The 24,356-nt window shown below is 43.8% G+C and overlaps 1 protein-coding gene across 1 annotated transcript in view; it reads left to right on the top strand.

The window, feature by feature from the left end:
* The window catches only part of LOC139420325 (catenin (cadherin-associated protein), delta 2a), a 383,017-nt gene that overhangs the window by 318,853 nt on the left and 39,808 nt on the right, over positions 1-24,356 (top strand). Inside the window, exons 18-20 of the mRNA XM_071170302.1 lie at positions 2,732-2,905; positions 3,234-3,384; positions 10,594-10,846. Of these exons, the coding sequence (XP_071026403.1) occupies positions 2,732-2,905; positions 3,234-3,384; positions 10,594-10,846 (578 nt within the window). The remainder of the gene's footprint in view (positions 1-2,731; positions 2,906-3,233; positions 3,385-10,593; positions 10,847-24,356) is intronic.

The raw sequence follows: 24,356 nt of genomic DNA, 5'->3' as shown, positions 1-24,356 counted from the left end.
TGTTAGAATGGCCAAGTCAAAGTCCAGACCTGAATCCAATCGAGAATCTGTGGAAAGAACTGAAAACTGCTGTTCACAAATGCTCTCCATCCAACCCCACTGAGCTCGAGCTGTTTTGCAAGGAGGAATGGGAAAAAAATTCAGTCTCTCGATGTGCAAAACTGATAGAGACATACCCCAAGTGACTTACAGCTGTAATCGCAGCAAAAGGTGGCGCTACAAAGTATTAACTTAAGGGGGCTGAATAATTTTGCACGCCCAATTTTTCAGTTTTTGATTTGTTAAAAAAGTTTGAAATATCCAATAAATGTCGTTCCACTTCATGATTGTGTCCCACTTGTTGTTGATTCTTCACAAAAAAATACAGTTTTATATCTTTATGTTTCAAGCCTGAAATGTGGCAAAAGGTCGCAAAGTTCAAGGGGGCCGAATACTTTCGCAAGGCACTGTATTTTTGAAGTGGCAAGTGGAAGCATTACCAACCCTGTTACACACACACACACACACACACAGTACAGGCAAACACATATGGCAAAAGCTCTCACCAAGCCATATAATTTGATCACTGCAGGTATTTTCTGAAGGGACAGACTAATAAATTATGATCCAAATTATGAATCAAAGTGAAAGCTTCAAACAGAGAACATGAAAAGACCACAAACTATTTCATTATGTATTAACTGTCAGATGAGCATCTTTGTCTCTCTTTTTCTTTTGGCTCAAACCTTCAATCACTCGTTATTTCTTCCCTCCTTCACACTCCAGGCATCAGTCACTACTACTGCTGCTTTGCTATTCGCTCAGATCCCTCCCCACGGACCAATCATATGCTCTGTTGCGCACAAGCTATGAGGGCTTTGTTCAATCAGCTCAGCTCTCATTCACTCTGGTTACAAACAGTTCAAAATACAAAATGTCTCCAAAAAGTTTTCACCACATTCAGAACTGTTAGGACACATTATCTGCACTGTTCGAGTTACATTTCTCCTCAATCTCCCAAAGGTTTTATGATAAAAGATCAGAACCTAGATTAGGCAGATCAGAACCTAGATTAGGCAGATCAGAACCTAGAGTAGGCAGATCAGAACCTAGATTAGGTAGATCAGAACCTAGATTAGGCAGATCAGAACCTAGATTAAGCAGATCAGAACCTAAAGTAGGCAGATCAGAACCTAGATTAGGCAGATCAGAACCTAGATTAGGCAGATCAGAACCTAGAGTAGGCAGATCAGAACCTAGATTAGGCAGACTAGAAAATAGAGTAGGCAGATCAGAACCTAGATTAGGCAGATCAGAACCTAGAGTAGGCAGATCAGAACCTAGATTAGGCAGATCAGAACCTAGAGTAGGCAGATCAGAACCTAGATTAGGCAGATCAGAACCTAGAGTAGGCAGATCAGAACCTAGATTAGGCAGATCAGAACCTAGAGTAGGCAGATCAGAACCTAGATTAGGCAGATCAGAACCTAGAGTAGGCAGATCAGAACCTAGATTAGGCAGATCAGAACCTAGATTAGGCAGATCAGAACCTAGAGTAGGCAGATCAGAACCTAGAGTAGGCAGATCAGAACCTAGATTAGGCAGATCAGAACCTAGAGTAGGCAGATCAGAACCTAGAGTAGGCAGATCAGAACCTAGATTAGGCAGATCAGAACCTAGAGTAGGCAAATCAGAACCTAGAGTAGGCAGATCAGAACCTAGAGTAGGCAGATCAGAACCTAGAGTAGGCAGATCAGAACCTAGAGTAGGCAGATCAGAACCTAGATTAGGCAGATCAGAACCTAGAGTAGGCAGATCAGAACCTAGAGTAGGCAGATCAGAACCTAGAGTAGGCAGATCAGAACCTAGATTAGGCAGATCAGAACCTAGAGTAGGCAGATCAGAACCTAGAGTAGGCAGATCAGAACCTAGAGTAGGCAGATCAGAACCTAGAGTAGGCAGATCAGAACCTAGAGTAGGCAGATCAGAACCTAGAGTAGGCAAATCAGAACCTAGAGTAGGCAGATCAGAACCTAGAGTAGGCAGATCAGAACCTAGAGTAGGCAGATCAGAACCTAGAGTAGGCAGATCAGAACCTAGATTAGGCAGATCAGAACCTAGATTAGGCAGATCAGAACCTAGAGTAGGCAGATCAGAACCTAGAGTAGGCAAATCAGAACCTAGAGTAGGCAGATCAGAACCTAGATTAGGCAGATCAGAACCTAGAGTAGGCAGATCAGAACCTAGATTAGGCAGATCAGAACCTAGAGTAGGCAGATCAGAACCTAGAGTAGGCAGATCAGAACCTAGAGTAGGCAGATCAGAACCTAGAGTAGGCAGATCAGAACCTAGAGTAGGCAGATCAGAACCTAGAATGGGCAGATCAGAACCTAGAGTAGGCAGATCAGAACCTAGAGTAGGCAGATCAGAACCTAGAGTAGGCAGATCAGAACCTAGAGTGGGCATCATGAAGATTTTCCCTTTGATTGATTGATCAAAGGGAAAGGGTTTCTATCTTGACATATACACTCAGAGCTGTTGATGGAGGGTGTACTGCCTAGTCTTAGTCTACAGAGAAGTGGGAATTTGAGGGGCATACACAGCTATATTGCTAATGAAAGCGCAGAGATAGATGTGGAGAATACTATTCTCCCTATTTCTAACTCTCTTTTTCCTTACCCCCACAACCCCCTCACTCCCATCCCTTCACTCTTTCTATCTCTCTTACCCCTCTCTCTCCCTCCTCCTATAGTGGGATGGTGTAGGCCCTCTCCAAGACTCAGCTGACCCTCCTAAAGGGGTCCAGATGTTATGGCACCCGTCCATAGTGAAGCCCTACCTCACCCTGCTTTCAGAGTGCTCCAACCCTGATACACTGGAGGGAGCGGCTGGAGCCCTGCAGAACCTGGCTGCAGGCAGCTGGAAGGTAGAGGTGGTCCTACTGTACTGTCTAACTCAACCCCTCCTGTCCGTTAGTCTAACTCTTCACCTCCCTCTACAGTGGTCCGTCAGTCTAACGCTTCCCTTCCCTCTACAGTGGTCTGTCAGTCTAACTCTTCCCCTCCCTCTACAGTGGTCCGTCAGGCTAACTCTTCCCCTCCCTCTACAGTGGTCCGTCAGTCTAACTCTTCCCCTCCCTCTACAGTGGTCCGTCAGTCTAACTCTTCCCCTCCCTCTACAGTGGTCCGTCAGTCTAACTCTTCCCCTCCCTCTACAGTGGTCCGTCAGTCTAACTCTTCCCCCTCTCTCTCCAGTGGTCTGTGTATATCCGGGCTGCGGTGCGTAAAGAGAAAGGCCTTCCTATCCTGGTGGAGTTGTTGAGGATAGACAATGACCGTGTGGTGTGTGCCGTGGCCACCGCACTCAGGAATATGGCCCTGGACATCAGAAACAAAGAACTGATAGGTAAGACACACACACTTCACATGGCATCAGCTCTGGTCAGCTGTGGGTTGTCAGTATAACTGAGCGATTGCAGCTGAGGAGTCTTCAGTGGCATCTGTGATTGGGGCAGATCAAAGGAGGGTTAGCGAATGTGAAGCGCACGGCTAATGACTGTCTACTTGTCTCACTGTACAGACCTCACAAGGCCTCCCGATTCAATAATAAGCTGTTTGGGTTTGTACAGATACGCTCAAGGTAGAACTGTTCCCTAACCACAGATCTAGCATCAGTATTTTACACCCAATTCCAACCTTAACCATCAGGGGGGTGAATACAAATATTACCCTAGTTACAATGTCTGCCGTCTCCTGTATAGGAGTGGAAGGCATAACCCAGCGTTTAGCGTTAACAGAAAGACACAGTGTGTTGTTTTGGTCTCTGCACCACAAGAGACGCCAGGCTGAATAATGTAATCCCTCACAAATTCACGGGAAAATCAATTCCAATTTGTCGAGCGGTTTCGTTTGAATACACTTCGTAGTAATTCAGCGGCGCTGTATAACACAGCTTATATTGGTAGTAATTCTATTGAACCAGAGAGAGAGCGGGCTGGGGGGGGGGGGGGGGGTAGTGTGCTCTAGGGTAGAGGTTGAGTTTATATGTGAGGACAGCAGGGAATACACTATAGAGGTTTATATGCAACAGGATGTTCATTAAGTTTAATGTTATAGTTAAATACAAAGAAAGCCTACAGTTACCGTATGTACACCTGATACAATATAGAATCTATTTCACAACCTTGAAATGACAAAATCGTAAGTGTTACTCCTATAGAATGCTTTTACATTATTATTCTAGATATCCCATTTTATGAGCTTGAATGACAAATAGCAACGGGTAGGACAGAGAATACCTTTGTACTGTATTGAAGCTATTCCAACCTTGAGAAACAACAAAGGCATTGGGAAAAGCTAAGCGTCAAAAACGTCTATCAAGCTGATTGCCACTAAGACTGTTTTCTGTGCTAGTCCTTTGTCATTTCCCATTGTGTGGATTCAACCTAAGAGCATTGTCAAACATCTCATATTTCCCACTAACTTCTAAGTTGCGTTAAGCCTTTGGTGCTGTCAACACTAAAAGGCTGTGTCATTGGGAAAAGCAGTGTTGTTGTGGTTAAGCAGTGTTGTGCCGTTGTGGTTTAGCGTTGATAGAGCAGTAGTGGTTTTAGATTTAAACAGTCGAGACAATTACCTGCGATTCTCACGGCCACTGGAGTACTGTCCTCTTTTATCATTGTCAGGTAGGATGCTGACTGGGGGAAAGTAAGAGGGGATAAGAGGAGAGAGGGAAAGAGACAGAGGGATACACGGAAGGAAAGAGAAAAAGAAAGCTACGATGTTGTTAGGAGGATATACAGCGTGCGTGTTTTATTCAGTTCTAGCAGTAATGTGATTTAGTCATATTTTCAACATCACCTGGCATTATTCAACTGATCTGTCAAGTTTGTTTTTGTCTCTCCTATTCATCTGTTGGATTTGTATAATGTACGGTTGGTTACGTGGCGATTGAATCCCATTTTGACTCAATAACTGTCAGCGACATCGCTTGCTACAATTTACTTATAGTTGGTAATTTGACACACGTGAAATTGGCATGCGTGTGCCAAGGAGACAGAGGAGGGCTTTTCGCTCAGGGGAATAGAGTGGATACAGATCGTCTAGCTCTAGCAGCTATGGGTGATGTATGATGCACAGTACAGTAAAACAAAAACTAATTGAAGTGTAACATGGCCGTCTCCCCCCTCTTTCCCTCCCTTTCACCTCTCTCATCCTCAGACATCCCTCCACCCCTGACCATTCTACCTTCCCTCCTTCTCCCCTCTCCCTCCACCCCTAACCATTCTACTTCCCCTCCTTCTCTCGTCTCCCTCACTCTCGCCCGTGTCTGGTTTCAGACCTGCTACAGTATATTAGCTTATGTAGTCCGCCATGGAGCCATTCTCTCTCCTCTCGCTCCTTCTGTCCCTCTCTCTTCCCCTTTCCCACCCTCTCCCTCTCTCTCTCTATGTCTCTCTCTCTCACTATGTTTCTCTGTCTCTCTCTATATATATATCTATCTATCTATCTCTTTGTCTCTCTCTATGTCTGGGTCCTATGTATATTAGTTCATGTAGTCCTCTCTTTGTGGCTCCTCTCTTTGTGTCTCGGGATGATGACATCAGTGCGCAGGAGGGTTACCGTGGAAACACAGGGAGGGAGCTGCAGGCGGCCATTAATTACAGGTTCCTGAATCTGCAGAGGAGTCAGGGTCCGCAGGGCACACACACACACAGGCACACACTGAGGGTGCGGAGGAGTCAGTTTCCGCAGGGCACCGTCTAACTAGAGACTCACTACACACACTTATACACACGCACACATTTTTGCACTAACAAAACACAAAGGAGTGCCACAGAGAAACTAACTCTGGAGTACAGAGTGTGAGTGAAATGATCTGGTAAGCTTTAGTCGTACACTCTTTTGCTCACTCGTGCTCTCTCTCTATGGGATTAGTACCACGTGTCACTGTACTTCACTTTCGATTTGCCCTTTACATTTCCTTTCTGCCAGTCTTCCCTGCTTCCCCTACCATCCTGTAGCGTTGGAAATAGACTTATATACATCATGAGAGAATGAGTACGTAGATGATCATTCTAATGTGTACTTACAGAGTTATGGTGCCAGGGATGGCTTACATTAACAAGATTTGTCAGCCATGTACTTGGAACGTTTCAAAGTTCTTTCGGTATATTCTGTCAGAAGTAAGCATAGATTGTGGTGAAGTAATCTGGAATATAATTACAAATCTGAAACTCATTCCATCACTACTAAGGATGGCATCGCTATTCCAGACAGGTATTACAAAATTAAGTTTGTATTCACCACATTTCATTTCATTTCACCACATTTCAAACGTGTATTATCAACCCCTGTCTCTTTTGTGTGTGTGTGTATGTGTGCGTGCATGTGTGTGTGCGGGTGCGTGTGCATTCGTGAATGTGCTGTGTGTATGTGTGTGTGCTTGCATGTGTTCACATGCATGTGTGCGAGCGTGTGTGCGGGCCAGCGTGCGCGCATGTTTGTGTGTTCGTATCACCTACGGCAGTCTCATTTTAATGGAGCAGCCACAGGTATTCCGAGGGGGAATATTTCAGCGGAAGAGCTTATCTTCTCTGTCCTGTCACCCAGCCACATCAAAGCAGCCTCAGAGAGACATATATTACAGGTGTGAAATCCTGCACTCGCTGAAACCCCTATCTCTAATAGCTAGAGTTTCCAATTTACCTTAGTTTCCAACCGCTTTTAAACAGCTTTGTTTTATCTTTGATGTCTGTGGGCTTTTTCCTTTTCCGTATCTCCTAAAGAGGAAGCATTGCCCACATTGCTGGCCATTTACTTTGGAGAAATGGGTGATTTCTGGTATCCATTTATCCATTATTGCTCGGGAAAGTCAGTAATATACAGTATCTGTCTGGCCCATGTTAATCTTTCACAGTGACATTTGCAGACCTGGCTTGAAGTGGATTCACGCCGTAAATGGCCTCGGAGAACAGTCCGTTTTAGATCCATTCTGAAGTGCATGAGGCTAGTTAATTACCTATAGCCGGGTACTATATATACCCACATTTTCATATGTCCATATGTTATTAAAGAATGTACAGAGGCAGGGAAATTGAATCCATGGTTAAATAATTGTTCCAGAGGGACTTTAGTTGACTGACCTGCAATGGTGGAAAAAGTACCCAATTGTCATTCTTAAATAAAAGTAAAGATAACTTAGAAAAAAGATACGCTGTAAAATACTACTTCAGTAAAAGTCTAAAAGTATTTGGTTTTAAATAGACTTAAGTATCAAAAGTAAAAGTATAAATCAATTCAACTTCCTTATGTTAAACAAACTAGAAGGCACCATTTTCATGTTTTTTATTTTATTTACAGATAGCCAGGGGCACACTCAATCACTCAGACATAATTTACAAATGAAGAATTTTTGTTTAGTGAGTCCGCCAGATCAGAGGCAGTAGGAATGACTAAGGATGTTCTCTTGATTAGTGTGCAATTTGACCATTTTCCTGTCCTGCTAAGCATTCAAAATGTAACGAGTACTTTTTGTGTCAGGGAAAATAAAAAGTACATTATTTTCTTTCAGAATGTAGTGAAGTAAAAGTAAAAGTTGTCAAAAATATAAATAGTAAAGTAAAGTACAGATACCCCCCAAAACAACTTAAGTAATATGTTAAAGTATTTTTATTTAAGTACTTCACACCACTGCTAACCTGGTTGCTTGTGATATGGTGCCCCCTGTAGTCAATGAGACATATCACACTTTACTAATGTTATAATAATGAAACACCCAGGTTCAGCCACTGGCAAGGTTAGTCCAAGGCCCTGTTCGGGGTTGTGTGAAAATACATAATTCCTTGCTTCCTTGTCTCCCCCCCCCCCCCCCCCCCCCCCCCTGTCTCTCTCTCTCTCTCTCTCTCTCTCTCTCTCATCAGTTCTGTCTCTCTCATCTTATCAGTTCTGTCTCCCACCAAACCCTGGCCAGTAGAGTAGGCTCACCCAGGTTTATAGAGGTTTAGTCAGTCTTGGTATTGTCCTCTTGGTGAAGACAGTCCATTCAGTCTCTCTCTCTTCAGCCTGCCAGGACAGATAAGACTTCCCCAATTAACTCACCACTCTCTGCTAATAATATGTGGTGCTTAGGAAACTGTGTGTCTGTGCATGTGTTTTCCTTCATGTTGTAAATGATTGGGGTGCGTTGATGTTTTAAGCTGTTTGCATGACACAGCAGGAATTTCACCAGCCCTGATTAAAATGTATTACTATTATCCATACAGAACCTTTAAGACAGGGAGAGGAGTTACCAGCAGTGGGAAGATGGGTCTTGTGAATTGCAATGATAACAAATGATGACAAAAATGATGGCAACAAAAATGTGCTGTCTAAATCCTAAAAGGGTTCTTCGGCTGTTCTCATTGGAGAACCCTTTGAATAACCCTTTTTGGTTCCCGGTAGAAGCCTTTTGGTTCCACGTAGAACTATTTTGGGTTCAATTGAGAAGACTTTGCACAGAGGGTTCTATCTGGAACCAAAAAGGTTTGTACCTGGAACCAAAAAGGGTTCTCCTGTCAGGACAGCTGAAGAACCCGTTTGAAACGCTTTTTTCTAAGAGTGTATGAACTTTGATAGTCCTTTTATCTTTATAGGCCTTTATATTCTGCAACCAACTTTGCCTCAGCACCTCCAGTTTCGAGACTCCAATAACCAGTTTGATAGAAGCCACTGCAGAGATGCAGTATATTTTCTGGGTTCCAAGTCCTGTGCTGCTGAAACATTGACAGCTTTTTTTACTCCTCCATCTTCACTGAACCCATTGACTTCCAATTTCCTGTTTAGGTAACCATCCACTCACATGGACAACTGACATTTCTGCAGAGAGGATGAGTCAGTCTGAAAGAGCAGCTCTTCACCAGTGTGTCGACACTATTATTTACATGTCATGTTTATCATTCATTGATGATGAGACATCTTCAAGAGTCATCATCAGGGAAGATGTCCGCCTCCTAGATGTGTGTCAATGTTGACATTATGTGAAATGATGAATTGTGATGGACGACTAATGTGGCTAATGTGTAGAGTAGACTCATTCTTCCCTCCCTCCTTCCCTCCCTTCTTTCCTCCCATCCTTCCCTCAATCCGGTTCTTACTCGGGTTTTTCTCGCATACTGACATCTCAGACTTCTTAATTATTCCCTCGCTCTCTTCATTCTCTCCATCTCTCTATTCTTTTAATGTCAGATCCTTCCCTTCATTTCCTCCCGTCCACGTCAATCTCTTCTTCCAAATACCAGATGAGTCACAGTGTGTTGACTTCATCAGAGGGCTGCTCCACAGACAGGCCAAGCTGAGAGAAACTGAGGACAGACAGGCCAAGCTGAGAAAAACTGAGGACAGACAGGCCAAGCTGAGAGAGACTGAGGACAGACAGGCCAAGCTGAGAGAGACTGAGGACAGACAGGCCAAGCTGAGAGAGACTGAGGACAGACAGGCCAAGCTGAGAGAAACTGAGGACAGACAGGCCAAGCTGAGAGAAACTGAGGACAGACAGGCCAAGCTGAGAGAAACTGAGGACAGACAGGCCAAGCTGAGAGAGACTGAGGACAGACAGGCCAAGCTGAGAGAAACTGAGGACAGACAGGCCAAGCTGAGAGAAACTGAGGACAGACAGGCCAAGCTGAGAGAGACTGAGGACAGACAGGCCAAGCTGAGAGAGACTGAGGACAGACAGGCCAAGCTGAGAGAAACTGAGGACAGACAGGCCAAGCTGAGAGAAACTGAGGACAGACAGGCCAAGCTGAGAGAGACTGAGGACAGACAGGCCAAGCTGAGAGAAACTGAGGACAGACAGGCCAAGCTGAGAGAGACTGAGGACAGACAGGCCAAGCTGAGAGAAACTGAGGACAGACAGGCCAAGCTGAGAGAGGCTGAGGACAGACAGGCCAAGCTGAGAGAGACTGAGGACAGACAGGCCAAGCTGAGAGAGACTGAGGACAGACAGGCCAAGCTGAGAGAGACTGAGGACAGACAGGCCAAGCTGAGAGAGACTGAGGACAGACAGGCCAAGCTGAGAGAGACTGAGGACAGACAGGCCAAGCTGAGAGAGACTGAGGACAGACAGGCCAAGCTGAGAGAGACTGAGGACAGACAGGCCAAGCTGAGAGAGACTGAGGACAGACAGGTTTAGGGATTTAGAGATAACGTGATTTGTCCTTAACTACAGTGTCAGGAAGTTGCTCAAACAATCAATGAAGAAGTGTTGTACTGTTTGATTGTTAATGACAAGACAGGGAAATGAGGAGGAAAAAAGATAGTTGTTTTTGAACTAATAAGGATTGTTTTTAACTTGTTTTTGTTTTTAAGGAGTGGGGCAGTCCCACTCCTTTCATCATTTTACTGAAGAGATAGTAAAGTGGTGGAAAGACCGTGGAGAGTGAGTCAAAGGGCAGTGAGTCGATTCGAACCCAGGCCGACTCTGGCATACGTGTGGCGAGGTCAGTGGCTGTAACCTCTGGACAGCACAGGCCACACCAATGAGGATTGTTACTTTCCTGACACACACACAAGCATACTCTTTCAGACATTCAGATTTCTAACCCAAGCACTAACTCTTGTCCCGCTCTCCTCTCAGGTAAATACGCCATGCGTGACCTGGTCCACCGGTTACCTGGCAGTAGCAGCAACAGTACCGGGGGCAGTGGTGGGACTAGTGGAGGTACCGGGGGCCCGATGGCACCCGGTAAGACCATGTCAGACGATACGATAACGGCTATCTGCTGCGCTCTGCATGAGGTCATCACTAAGAACATGGAAAACGCCAAAGCACTGAGAGACGCTGGCGGGATAGAGAAACTCATCGGCATCGCTCGCAGCAAAGGAGACAAGTAAGCGACCACACACACACGGACACACACACATACAGTACTTCAGAAAATATTCAGACCCCTTCACTTTTTCCGCATTTTGTTACATTACAGCCTTATTCTAAAATTGCTTAAATTGTTTTTTTCCCCTCATCAATCTACACACTGTGTTTTGGTCCTGACGTCATCAGAGTGCGCAGCTGAACACTGTATAATGGAAACACTCAGTTTGTGATTGTTACTAAACGTAACCAATCTTTTGTTAAACATAAATGCTGAACTTATTTTTACATGGTTTCCGCGACATCTTTTAACAGCTAGGACCGCAATCCCGAAATCCCACTTAGCTGTTAGGTTAGAGTCTGTTTGAAAGAGCTGCTAACCTAGCAAAGCTGCTAGAGTTAGCCATCGAGCTAACAAAGTTAGTCCCAGATGAGTTTTCCAATGGAGCCCTCTTTGTCTGGAGAATAAATGAACGGTTTCAACGCAGTATCTACTACGCTTTGTTTCAGGACAAACTGGATCACTCAGAGTTCCAATGCGGAAATTGTTTGCTTGTCGAGGATTATAGACTTGAGGTGGCTTCCTTGATCACGCAGGTCGCCAGGGTACGTAAGAGACTGGGGAAAACGCAGAGTGGAATGTTGACCTTTTCTACGCCGGTGGATGGACAGCGTTCACACGTTGGATGCATCTCTGTCTTGTCTTTTGTTGTTATCCGCCTGGCCGGTGTTGCCCGGAGTTTGCTCACCAGGGGAGCCATCACCTCCCCCATCTGATAGTGGAGTCGAAGGTGCACAGCAAAAGGGACATGGCAATCAGCGATGGTCGCATGTCACGAGCCGTGGAAACCGAAGACAGCGGCCTTCCCCAATGCAGTCTGTGCTCCCAACTAGAGGCCCGGAGCGAATACAAACAACAAATAGTTTTCCGCCCTAGAGCCTGATCTTCCTGCTCCTTCATCGCTGGGGGTACCTGTGTCTGCGGCCGCCGTGTCTACTCCTGCTCTTTCCCCTAAGATTTCAAAGTCGTTGTCGGCAACCTTCCGTCCCTACTCTGGATCGAGCGGGGCTTCTCCATCTCCTGCAGCATCCTGTGAAGTGTGGGAGTGGGGCGGATATCGTCACCCTTCTCGCCAGCTGTGATTTTGGGAAACTCCATGGTAGGAAATGTGACTGTTTCTGGTGCAAAAACAATTATCCCAGAGCTCGAATAAATTACATTACTAAGCTTCTCCTGAATGTACTACACCATGACATGGACATCGATTCTATCGTAGTCCATGTGGGCTTTAATGACATTATGAAGTGCAGCTCTGAACAGTTGAAACTGGATTTCAAAGAGCTGATTGACTCTCTGCTAGACACTAATAAAAGACACATCGTATCCCTCTGTGAATCGTGGCATTGAAAGCTTTAAAAGGATTATTTCTCTTCTCAAATGGCTACCTGATTATTGCAGCTCAATGTGTATAAACTTTTGTTGACAATTTCGATACCTTTTGGAAATAAAATACGTTTTATAAGAAAGATGAGATCCACCCATATAATGTGGGTTCCTGGATAATTTCACAGCATTATAAGGCTGCGTTGAGACAATGACTTATCAATCACCCAAGCCCAGCTCAGTTCAGCCTCGTTAATCCCTACCATTGTGTCGCTGAGTCATCATAATGCTTTAGAAAATGTACATTATACCCGGAGCTTTGGTAGAGATAATGTAAGTAACCTAATGTATGTCCCTCTAACTGCCCCGAATGCCTCTGCTGATCCTACAGCTATTGTATGTAGCAATCATGGGCCTATGAACCAGATTTATGCTGTTAGCACTGAGGCGGTGTGCCCTAGTAGGAAGCCCACTGTGTGCAGCCCACCCTGCACTAACATAAATAACCTGAGAATATCTACTTCTGCTAAGCCTCCCAGTAAAGTCATGAAAACAAGCAAGAATCCCAGAAAAGTGCTCAAAATAGCCCACGTTAACATGTGTAGCTTAAGAAACAAGGTTTGTGAAATGAATAACTTGCTACTAACAGATGACATTCATATTCTGACTTTCTCTGAAACTCACTTAGATAGTGGTAGCAGTGGTAGCAATACAAGGTTATAACATTTACAGAAAAGACAGGAATGCCAGTGGTGGAGGTGTTGCTCTTTATATTCAGAACCACATTTCTCTAAAGATTAGAGGGGATCTCATGTTAAATACTGTTGAAGTAATGTGACTACAGGTTAATCTGCCTCACCTAAAACCCATTCTTGTTGGAAGCTGCTATAGACCATGAAGTGCTAACAGTCATTATCTGGATAATGTGTGAAATGCTTGATAATGTCTGTGATATCAACAGAGAGGTATATTTTGGGGCTGATTGAAATATTGACTGGCTTTAATCAAGCTGCCCACTCCAGAAAAAACTTCAAACTGTAACCAGTCCCTGCAACCTGGTTCAGGTTATCAGTCAACCTACCAGGGTAGTTACAAAAAGCATCAACATGTACTGATCACATCTTTACTAATGCTGCAGAAATATGCAATATTGAAAGCAATATCCAGATCCATCGGATGTAGTGATCACAATATAGTAGCCATATCCAGGAAAACCAACATTTTGTAATGAGGAGCAAAAAGACGTTGCACTTGACACATTTATGAAATTGCTTATCCCAGTTACTAATAAGCAGCACCCATTAAGAAAATTACTGTATAAACTGTTAAAGCCCGATGGATTTTTTTATTTTTAATTTCACCTTTATTTAACCAGGTAGGCAAGTTGAGAACAAGTTCTCATTTACAATTGCGACCTGGCCAAGATAAAGCAAAGCAGTTCGACACATACAACAACACAGAGTTACACATGGAGTAAAACAAACATACAGTCAATAATACAGTATAAACAAGTCTACATACGATGTGAGCAAATGAGGTGAGATAAGGGAGGTAAAGGCAAAAAAAGGCCATGGTGGCAAAGTAAATAAAATATAGCAAGTAAAACACTGGAATGGTAGATTTGCAGTGGAAGAATGTACAAAGTAGAAATAAAAATAATGGGGTGCAAAGGAGCAAAATAAGTAAATAAATAAAATAAATACAGTAGGGAAATAGGTAGTTGTTTGGGCTAAATTATAGGTGGGCTATGTACAGGTGCAGTAATCTGTGAGCTGCTCTGACAGTTGGTGCTTAAAGCTAGTGAGGGAGATGAGTGTTTCCAGTTTCAGAGATTTTTGTAATTCGTTCCAGTCATTGGCAGCAGAGAACTGGAAGGAGAGGCGGCCAAAGAAATAATTGGTTTTGGGGGTGACTAGAGAGATATACCTGCTGGAGCATGTGCTACACGTGGGAGATGCTATGGTGACCAGCGAGCTGAGATAAGGGGGGACTTTACCTAGCAGGGTCTTGTAGATGACATGGAGCCAGTGGGTTTGGCGACGAGTATGAAGCGAGGGCCAGCCAACGAGAGCGTACAGGTCGCAATGGTGGGTAGTATATGGGGCTTTGGTGACAAAACGGATTGCACTGTGATAGACTGCATCCAATTTGTTGAGTAGGGTATTGGAGGCTATTTTGTAAATGACATCGCCGAAGTTGAGGATTGGTAGGATGGTCAGTTTTACAAGGGTATGTTTGGCAGCATGAGTGAAGGATGCTTTGTTGCGAAATAGGAAGCCAATTCTAGATTTAACTTTGGATTGGAGGTGTTTGATGTGGGTCTGGAAGGAGAGTTTACAGTCTAACCAGACACCTAGGTATTTGTAGTTGTCCACGTATTCTAAGTCAGAGCCGTCCAGAGTAGTGATGTTGGACAGGCGGGCAGGTGCAGGCAGCGATCAGTTGAAGAGCATGCATTTAGTTTTACTTGTATTTAAGAGCAATTGGAGGCCACGAAAGGAGAGTTGTATGGCATTGAAGCTTGCCTGGAGGGTTGTTAACACAGTGTCCAAAGAAGGGCCAGAAGTATACAGAATGGTGTCGTCTGCGTAGAGGTGGATCAGAGACTCACCAGCAGCAAGAGCGACATCATTGATGTATACAGAGAAGAGAGTCGGTCCAAGAATTGAACCCTGTGGCACCCCCATAGAGACTGCCAGACACACTGAACTCTATCAGAGAAGTAGTTGGTGAACCAGGCGAGGCAATCATTTGAGAAACCAAGGCTGTCGAGTCTGCCGATGAGGATGTGGTGATTGACAGAGTCGAAAGCCTTGGCCAGATCGATGAATACGGCTGCACAGTAATGTTTCTTATCGATGGCAGTTAAGATATCGTTTAGGACCTTGAGCGTGGCTGAGGTGCACCCATGACCAGCTCTGAAACCAGATTGCATAGCAGAGAAGGTATGGTGAGATTCGAAATGGTCGGTAATCTGTTTATTGACTTGGCTTTCGAATACCTTAGAAAGGCAGGGTAGGATAGATATAGGTCTGTAGCAGTTTGGGTCAAGAGTTTCCCCCCCTTTGAAGAGGGGGATGACCGCAGCTGCTTTCCAATCTTTGGGAATCTCAAACGACACGAAAGAGAGGTTGAACAGGCTAGTAATAGGGATGGATTGATGAGGAATTGAAAAATTGTATGGTTGAGAGGGATGAGGCAAAAGGAATGGCAAATAAGTCTAACTGCACAACCGATTGGCAAACATACTGCAAATTGAGAAGTCATGTGACTAAACTGAATAAAAAGAAGAAGAAACTACACTATGAAACAAAGATAAATGACATAAAGAATGATAGTGAAAAGTTTTGGAGCACCTTCTATGAAATTTTGGGAACAAATTAGGCAAACCCATCTCCATCATTCATTGAATCAGATGGCTCATTCATCACAAAACTGACTGATATTGCCAAATACTTTAATAATTGTTTCATTGGATAGATTAGCAAACTTAGGCATGACATGCCAGCAACACTACACATCCAAGTATATCTGACCAAATTATGTCATTTTTAATTCCCTAAAGTGAATGTGGAAGAGGTGAAGGAAATATTGTTGTCTATCAACAATGACAAGCCACTGGGGTCTGACAACTTGGATGGAAAATTACTGAGGATAATAAGGGACGATATTGCCACTCCTATTTGCCATACCTTCCATACCATACTAGAAAGTGTGTGCCCTCAGGCCTGGAGGTAAGCAAAAGTAATTATGCTAGCTAAGAACAGCAAAGCCCCTTTACTGGCTCAAATAGCTGACCAATCAGCCGGTTACCAATCCTTAATAAAGTTTTCAAAAAAATTGTGTTTGACCAGATACGATTCTATTTTACAGTAAACAAATTGACAACAGACTTTCAGCACACTTATAGGGAAGGACATTCAACAAGCACAGCACTTACAGAAATGACTGATGATTGGTTTCAACAAGTGTGTTGATTTAGCAAATTTGCTTATAATCCCTTTATCATACTGACGACCTCCCCGCAGAGTTACCCCTTAGGGGGAAAATCCCGACCGTACAGCAGACCCAATCTGATGAGATTTACATCAAAACAAGACAAAAACAAACAAACACAACAACAGCAATACACTTCTTCATATAAAAGTAGAGTTGGGAAATACTTTTCTTCCTTTTATATGCAGACATGTGAAGAAATACATTTGCATATCTACCAAAGGGCCCCGGGGAACCAGTAATACAAATAAAAAAACACTACCTGTTAAATCCAAAATAAACAAATTAGAATAACACATCAAATTAGAATTACAACTCTTGATAACTCCATACGGAAATTGTATCTCATAAGGTTGTCACGCCTGCTCCCGCTCTTCCTCCCCCTTCCCCAGATGGCTTGCCCAGTGCCTATGTCTCGGGCTGGTTCGCCCAGGTGGGACGCTGGGTGGCGCCCCTAGAGGGGGGGGTATTGTCATGCCTGCTCCCGCTCTTCCTCCCCTGGCACTCGAGGGCGCCAGGCTCTCCAGGATTACACAATCAAGCTACCATCAGTACGCACACCTGCCTTTCCCCGTCATGAGCATCTGTACTCATTTGACTCAGCTGAACTCTATTACTTGTGTTATTGCCTTCCCTATATCTGTCTGTTCCCTAGCTCTGTTCCCTGCTTCGGGATTGATTCTTTGTCATATGTCCTTGATTACCCGTGTGCTGACACTGTTCGTGTCGTGTTCTATGTCTGTTCCTGAATAAATGTTTGACTCCCCATCCCTGCTTCTCCTGTCCGGCGTCGGTCCTTACAAAGGTAATGGTAAAATAGACTAGAGACAGGTGTCCCTCATTCTGGTCAGTGCTCTCTCTCATTCTCATGGTCAGAATCACACATACCGTAGGTCAGTCAACCTTATTAAGTATTTTCTTTCCATTTCCTATCCCTGTTCTTCCTAAACCATTTCCATCATTCTGCTTACCTGGTTTAGAACCAAATTAAAAAAGACCCCACACAATAAATCAAACACGATATTAACACCACTAACAAATATTCATAACCGTTGGGTGTGCTGGTAATATGTAGGGCAAAACAAACAAACCAATGGCCAGGCCTTACTTATTTGGGAGCTTCCTCTACGGCCGGATCCGATACCTATATACTTATAGGTATCTATAAGTTATAAAACTGCAGGATTTCACTTACTGCTCTCCCAAGGCAACTGCCTCGTGAAACATTTCAAATAAATAGAAAAACATTTTTTGTTTGTTTTCACTTTGCCAAATCGTAATCAAGCCAAACAAGTCATACTAGAAATTCTTACTTTCCAATTAAATTCCCATTTCCTTTGTTACCTTCACTAGTCTACATCTCTGTTTCCTTTAACTCAGAAGCCCTCTCAATCACCATCACCCAGTACATTTCCCCTCCACTCTAACACTTGTTTCCCTCTACAATCTCTACTATACTCTACCTCTGTCTTTCCGTCTAACGTTACTTTACCAGGTGAACAAAAAGTTTTAAATTACAGTCAAAACAAACATGATAACTTCTATTCACAGGGAGGCCACTTTAATTACTTGTGACCCCTCCTCCCTTTCGTCAATTATATGAATCTATTTCAGAATAAGACGGAATAAAGTCTTTCACAAGATTAAAACCCCTAGGGTTTTCCTGAGTGTTTGGTCGTGCCAAATAACACATTGTTCCTACTCGTTCACGTGTAATGTGCTTCGTGACTTCTGAAATCGAAACTCCCAAATATGTTATCTCTTGTTTTGCTGGTTGTACACCCTTTTAGCAATTGTTTAAATGCGGTGTGATACAAAGTTGGACTATCTGTAAACATATATACTGCCAATTTCCATATGTTACGTAATACCCACTGTCCATGATTCTCGCAAGGATTATCCAACCCCAAAATTGGCTCCACTTCCGGCTGCAGGGTAGCCTAGTGGTTAGAGCGTTGGACTAGTAACCGGAAGGTTGCAAGTTCACACCCCCGAGCTGACAAGGTACAAATCTGTCGTTCTGCCCCTGAACAGGCAGTTAACCCACTGTTCCTAGGCCGTCATTGAAAATAAGAATTTGTTCTTAAAACCTGTTAAGTCTACCCCCTCCTTTTTCGAACATTCTGTTAAAAATCGCGCAACTTTTCAGCGTCCTGCTACTCATGCCAGGAATATAGTAAGAAGTTAACTGACTTGCCTGGTTAAATAAAGGTAAAATAAAATTAAAATAAATATCCATTTTGATAACAGCTTTCAAACCTGCCATCAAAGCTTAAATACACATTTTATCAACATACTCACATACCCAAGCTGGGTTTGAATACCCATACTAATATACTGTACTGTATACTACATACACTTAATGAGTATATACTACATACTATATACTGTTAGTTAATTTTAGTATACTGTAAACGACCGGTAACCGGAAGTTGATGCTCTTGCTATGCAGCCTATTTCTAGCTTGTTAGCATAACAAATTACTAGTTCGACATTTTACGACTTCAGGTGTTTGGAAATTGACTGTTCACAGCGCACACTGCCCACTATTACCGAGGAGCAGAGTTGATCCGAGCGTTCTGACCTCACAACAGCAGTCAAGCACCTAAGCTAACTGGCTAATGTTGGCTAGCTTGCTCGCTACTTCCAGACACAAATAAGAGCACACCTCACTCTGATCATTTTACTCACCCTAGCAGAGCTGGTGCAGACCTGTGCTGCTGGCAACAATTTAACTAAGGGTTTTTCCCCCGACGTTTACTGACACCGGCCATATTCAACGGGTCTTGAGTGTTCGTAAATTCAACTGTTATTCTGCGCTCTGGTACATTCAGATGAGAGTGCTCTGAAATCGGACTAAATAGCCAGAGTGAATTTACGGAGCACCTGACTTAACAATGTCCATTGAGAACGCACAATGACTACACCATTAAGCTAAGAATGACGTGAATAATCAGGGTCAATAAACATTGGGTAGTTAGATGGCATATAGTTAATATACTAGAAATGTTGATGTATTAGTAGCCAACTAATGTTTAGGTAGCTTTCTAACATATATTACCGGTTCATACTGCTGTAATGATATGCTATGCGGTTCATAAGGATAGCGTAACTAACAAATTGTCAACCAATATAACGTATAAGGTCATTAATTTGAAAAGACTTTACTTTATAACATTGCTCAGCATTTTCTTAACATTTGTCATAATTATTTAAATCTATTAATTTGTATCTTAAGTCCAATAAGCATACTACATATTCAATTTACTTCACAAATAGGACAGTTAGTGCGGTTATACTGAGTACATCTACTAAATTTGGTTTTATCATTTTTTATCTTCTGTTTATATAACACTGACATCTAACACTGATGTATTGAGCTTTATAAAAAAAAATGTGTCTTTATGACAACTCATAATAGCATCTAGGAATTCTTTATTAGATTGGAATTTTCCGTCAGCAAGGAAATGCTGCCCAATCTTATCCATTCATATATTTTTTCCCATATTCGAGCCGAATTGGTAGAATGCTCTTGCGCTTCTTTTAGTGCCTCCATGGCTTTGCTATAGTTGACCTCTTCTATGATGGTTATTTCTGTGCCTCTCTCAACGATGTCCAGAGTTTAGATTTTCTCACTCATGGTTTTAATATACAGTGGGGAGAACAAGTATTTGATACACTGCCGATTTAGCAGGTTTTCCTACTTACAAAGCATGTAGAGGTCTGTAATTTTTATCATAGGTACACTTCACCATAAGCAAACAAGAAAACGCTCACCCAGAGGTGGTGCTCCTAGTAGCCGGGGACTTTAATGCAGGGAAACCTAAATTAGTTTTACCTAATTTCTATCAACATGTTAAATGTGCAACCAGAGGTAAAAGAACTCTGGACCACCTATACTCCACACACATAGACGCATACAAAGCTCTCCCTCGCCCTCCATTTGGCAAATCTGACCATAATTCTATCCTCCTGATTCCTGCTTACTAGAAAATATTAAAGCAGGAAGCACCAGTGACTAGATCAATAAAAAATTAAATGAAGCAGATGCTAAACTACAGGACTGCTTTTCTAACACAGACTGGAATATTCCGGGATTCCTCCAATGGCATTCCTCCAATGGCATTCCTCCAATGGCATTGTACACCGCATCTGTCATTGGCTTCATCAATAAGTGCATCGATGACGTCGTCCCCACAGTGACCATACGTACATACCCCAACCAGAAACCATGGATTACAGACAGCATCTGCACTGAGCTAAAAGCTAGAGCTGCCGCTTTCAAGGAGCGGGACTCTTACCCGGAAGCTTGAAAGAAATCCCAGTATACCCTCCGACGAACCATCAAATAAGCAAGTGTCAATACAGGACTAAGATCGAGTCGCACTACACCGGCTCTGACGCTGGTCGGATGTGGCCGGGCCTGCAAACTATTACTGACAACAAAGAGAAGCACAGCCGAGCGCTAACCAGTGACACAAGCCTACCGGACGAGCTAAACTACTTATATGCTCACTTCGAGGCAAATAACACTTAAACATGCATGAGAGCACCAGCTGTACCAGAAGAGTGGTCAAGCTCTCCGCAGCCGATGTGAGTAAGACCTTTAGACAGGTCAACATTCACAAGGCCGCAGGGTCTGACAGATTAACAGGATGTGTACTGCGAGCATGCACTGACCAACTAGTAAGTGTCTTCACTGACATTTTCAACCTCTCCCTGTCTGAGTCTGTAATACCAACATGTTTTAAGCAGACGTGCCCAAGAACACTAAGTTAACCTGTCTAAATGACAACCGACCCGTAGCACTCACGGCTGTACCCATGAATTGCTTTGAAAGGCTGGTCATGGCTCACATCAACAGTATCCTCCCGGATACCCTAGACCCACTCCAATTTGCGTACCGCCCCAACAGATCCACGGATGATGCAGTCTCTATTGCACTCCACACTGCCCTTTCCCACCTGGACAAAAGGAACACCTATGTGAGAATGTTATTCATTGACTACAGCTCAGCGTTCAACACCATTGTGCCCTCAAAGCTCACCATCAAGCTAAGGACCCTGGGACTAAACACCTCCCTCTGCAACTGGATCCTGGACTTCCTGACGGGCCGCACCCAGGTGGTAAGGGTAGGTAACAACACATCCGCCACGCTGCTCCTCAAGACATGGGCCCCTCAGGGGTGCGTACTCAGCCCCCTCCTGTACTCCCTGTTCACTCATGACTGCACGGCCAGGCACGACTCCAACAAAGACTTGTCCCGAAGCCACTCCTGTATTATCTTGGCTGTGTGCTTAGGGTCGTTGTCCTGTTGGGAAGGTGAACCTTCGACTCAGTCTAAGATCCTGAGCGCCCTGGAGCAGGTTTTCATCATCATCAAGGCTCTCTCTGTACTTTGCTCCGTTTATCTTTCCCTAGATCCTGACTAGTCTCCCAGTTCCTGCCACTGAAAAACATCCCCGCAGTATGATGCTGCCACCACCATGCTTCACCGTAGGGATGGTTTTGGCCAGGTGATGAGCGGTACCTGGTTTCCATCAAATCAAATCAAATCAAATTTATTTATATAGCCCTTCGTACATCAGCTGATATCTCAAAGTGCTGTACAGAAACCCAGCCTAAAACCCCAAACAGCAAGCAATGCAGGTGTAGAAGCACGGTGGCTAGGAAAAACTCCCTAGAAAGGCCAAAACCTATGAAGAAACCTAGAGAGGAACCAGGCTATGAGGGGTGGCCAGTCCTCTTCTGGCTGTGCCGGGTGGAGATTATAACAGAACATGGCCAAGATGTTCAAATGTTCATAAATGACCAGCATGGTTGAATAATAATAAGGCAGAACAGTTGAAACTGGAGCAGCAGCACAGTCAGGTGGACTGGGGGACAGCAAGGAGTCATCATGTCAGGTATTCCTGGGGCATGGTCCTGGGGCTCAGGTCCTCCGAGGGAGAGAAAGAAAGAGAGAATTAGAGAGAGCTAATGTGGGATGGCCAGTCCTCTTTTGGCTGTGCCGGGTGGAGATTATAACAGAACATGGCCAAGATGTTCAAATGTTCATAAATGACCAGCATGGTCGAATAATAATAAGGCAGAACAGTTGAAACTGGAGCAGCAGCACGGCCAGGTGAACTGGGGACAGCAAGGAGTCATCATGTCAGGTAGTCCTGGGGCATGGTCCTAGGGCTCAGGTCCTCCGAGAGAGAGAAAGAAAGAGAGAAGGAGAGAATTAGAGAACGCACACTTAGATTCACACAGGACACCGAATAGGACAGGAGAAGTACTCCAGATATAACAAACTGACCCTAGCCCCCCGACACATAAACTACTGCAGCATAAATACTGGAGGCTGAGACAGGATGGGTCAGGAGACACTGTGGATGTGACGCTTGGCATTCAGGCAAAAGAGTTCAATATTGGTTTGATCAGGCCAGATAATATTTTTTCTCATGGTCTTAGATTCCTTTAGGTGCCTTTTGGCAAACTCCAAGCGGGCTGTCATGTGCCTTTTACTGAGGAGTGGCTTCCGTCTGTCCCCTCTACTATAAAGGCCTGATTAGCGGAGTGCTTCAGAGATGTTTTTTCTTCTGGAAGGTTCTCCCATCTCCGCAGAGGAACTCTAGAGCTCTGTCAGAGTGACCATTGGGTTCTTGGTCACTTCCCTGACAAAGGTCCATCTCCCCCTATTGCTCAGTTTGACTCTAGGAAGAGTCTTGGTGGTTCCAAACTTCTTCCATTTAAGAATGATGGAGGCCACTGTGTTCTTGAGACATTCAATGCTGCAGACATGTTTTGGTACCCTTCCCCAGATCTGTGCCTCGACACAATCCTGTATCTGAGCTTTAAGGACAATTTCTTCGACCTCATGGCTTGGTTTTTGCTCCGACGTGCATTGTCAACTGTGGAACCTTAAATAGACAGGTGAGTGCCCTTCCAAATCATGTCCAATCAATTGAATTTACCACAGGTGGACTCCAATGAAGTTGTAGAAATATCTCAAAGATGAATCAAAGGGTCTTTATTTGTATTTATTTTTTATTTGCAAACATTTCTTAAAACCTGACAAAACACAGCGCTTACGTTATCAGAATATAAACCCTGTCACTATGGGAGACCGAGCAGGGTGTTCTGATGGTTGCTATTACACCGAACAGTTGTCAGAAAGATCCTTACATCAGGGTTGTGTGTTGATGTGTCACTATGGAGTTCACTGCAGTCCATTCTGGGTAACACGTTGGTGTAACTTGACAGTGAGTGATGTTGCTCTCTGTAGACGTTGCCCCTAACAACTGAAACAGGGTCAGATATGTGTTCATTCCACCCAATAGGCCCTCATTAATCTTCTGTGGTTAGGAACTATGTTTATCTCCAGCAGGACATGTTTGGCATAGAATAAGAATCAGTTTCTAGCTATATGTGTAGAATAGTGCAGCCATGCTTTGACCTATAAAATGAATGGTTAGGCTACTTCAAGCATCGCACTTCTATTCATGACTCATGTACTCAGTATAATAATATGCCGGTTGACACTGTCTCTGTAGCCTCTTCTCTATTGTCTACATATTGACAAGAGCTGTATATGTTTCTAATGAAACACAATTGTACAATAACCACCCTCTTCAAATCCTCCTGTCGCCCTCAAAAAGCAAAAAACCCACTCTTTCTCTTCTAATTTTCTCTAAAGTGGCTAACAGCAGCCATTAGCATGCAGGAGTGGCAGGTTTTTAAAATAACTGCTCTATAACTGCTTAAGAAGATTGCTACTCTTCTAAAGCGCAATCACCTCTTAAAACCATTTTTCCGCCAGGCAGAGGGACTCCTGATGATGAACACGTTTTCTGCCCCTGCCGTGTTCACCTTAAAGTTAGGATGCATCCCAAATTCCACCCTATTCCGTATATAGTGCACTACATTTGGCCAGTTCCCATAGGGCTATATAGGGAATAGGGTGCCATTTGGGAGGGAGAGTAAAGTAATGTTAAAGTAGAGTAAATGAAGACTTAATGTGGACAATATTAGCTTGTCTGAGTGTCCCTCTGTTTCTCAGTTTAGCAACATTTATAGAACCTTCTCACAGCATTCAAATCCAAGACAAATCTCTCTCTCTCTCTCTGTCTCTCTCTGTCTCTGTCTCTCTGTCTCTCTGTCTGTC

This window comes from Oncorhynchus clarkii, chromosome 11, assembly GCF_045791955.1.
Source record: "Oncorhynchus clarkii lewisi isolate Uvic-CL-2024 chromosome 11, UVic_Ocla_1.0, whole genome shotgun sequence".
Lineage (NCBI taxonomy): Eukaryota > Metazoa > Chordata > Actinopteri > Salmoniformes > Salmonidae > Oncorhynchus > Oncorhynchus clarkii.
This window is presented reverse-complemented; position numbering and strand designations above follow the sequence as displayed.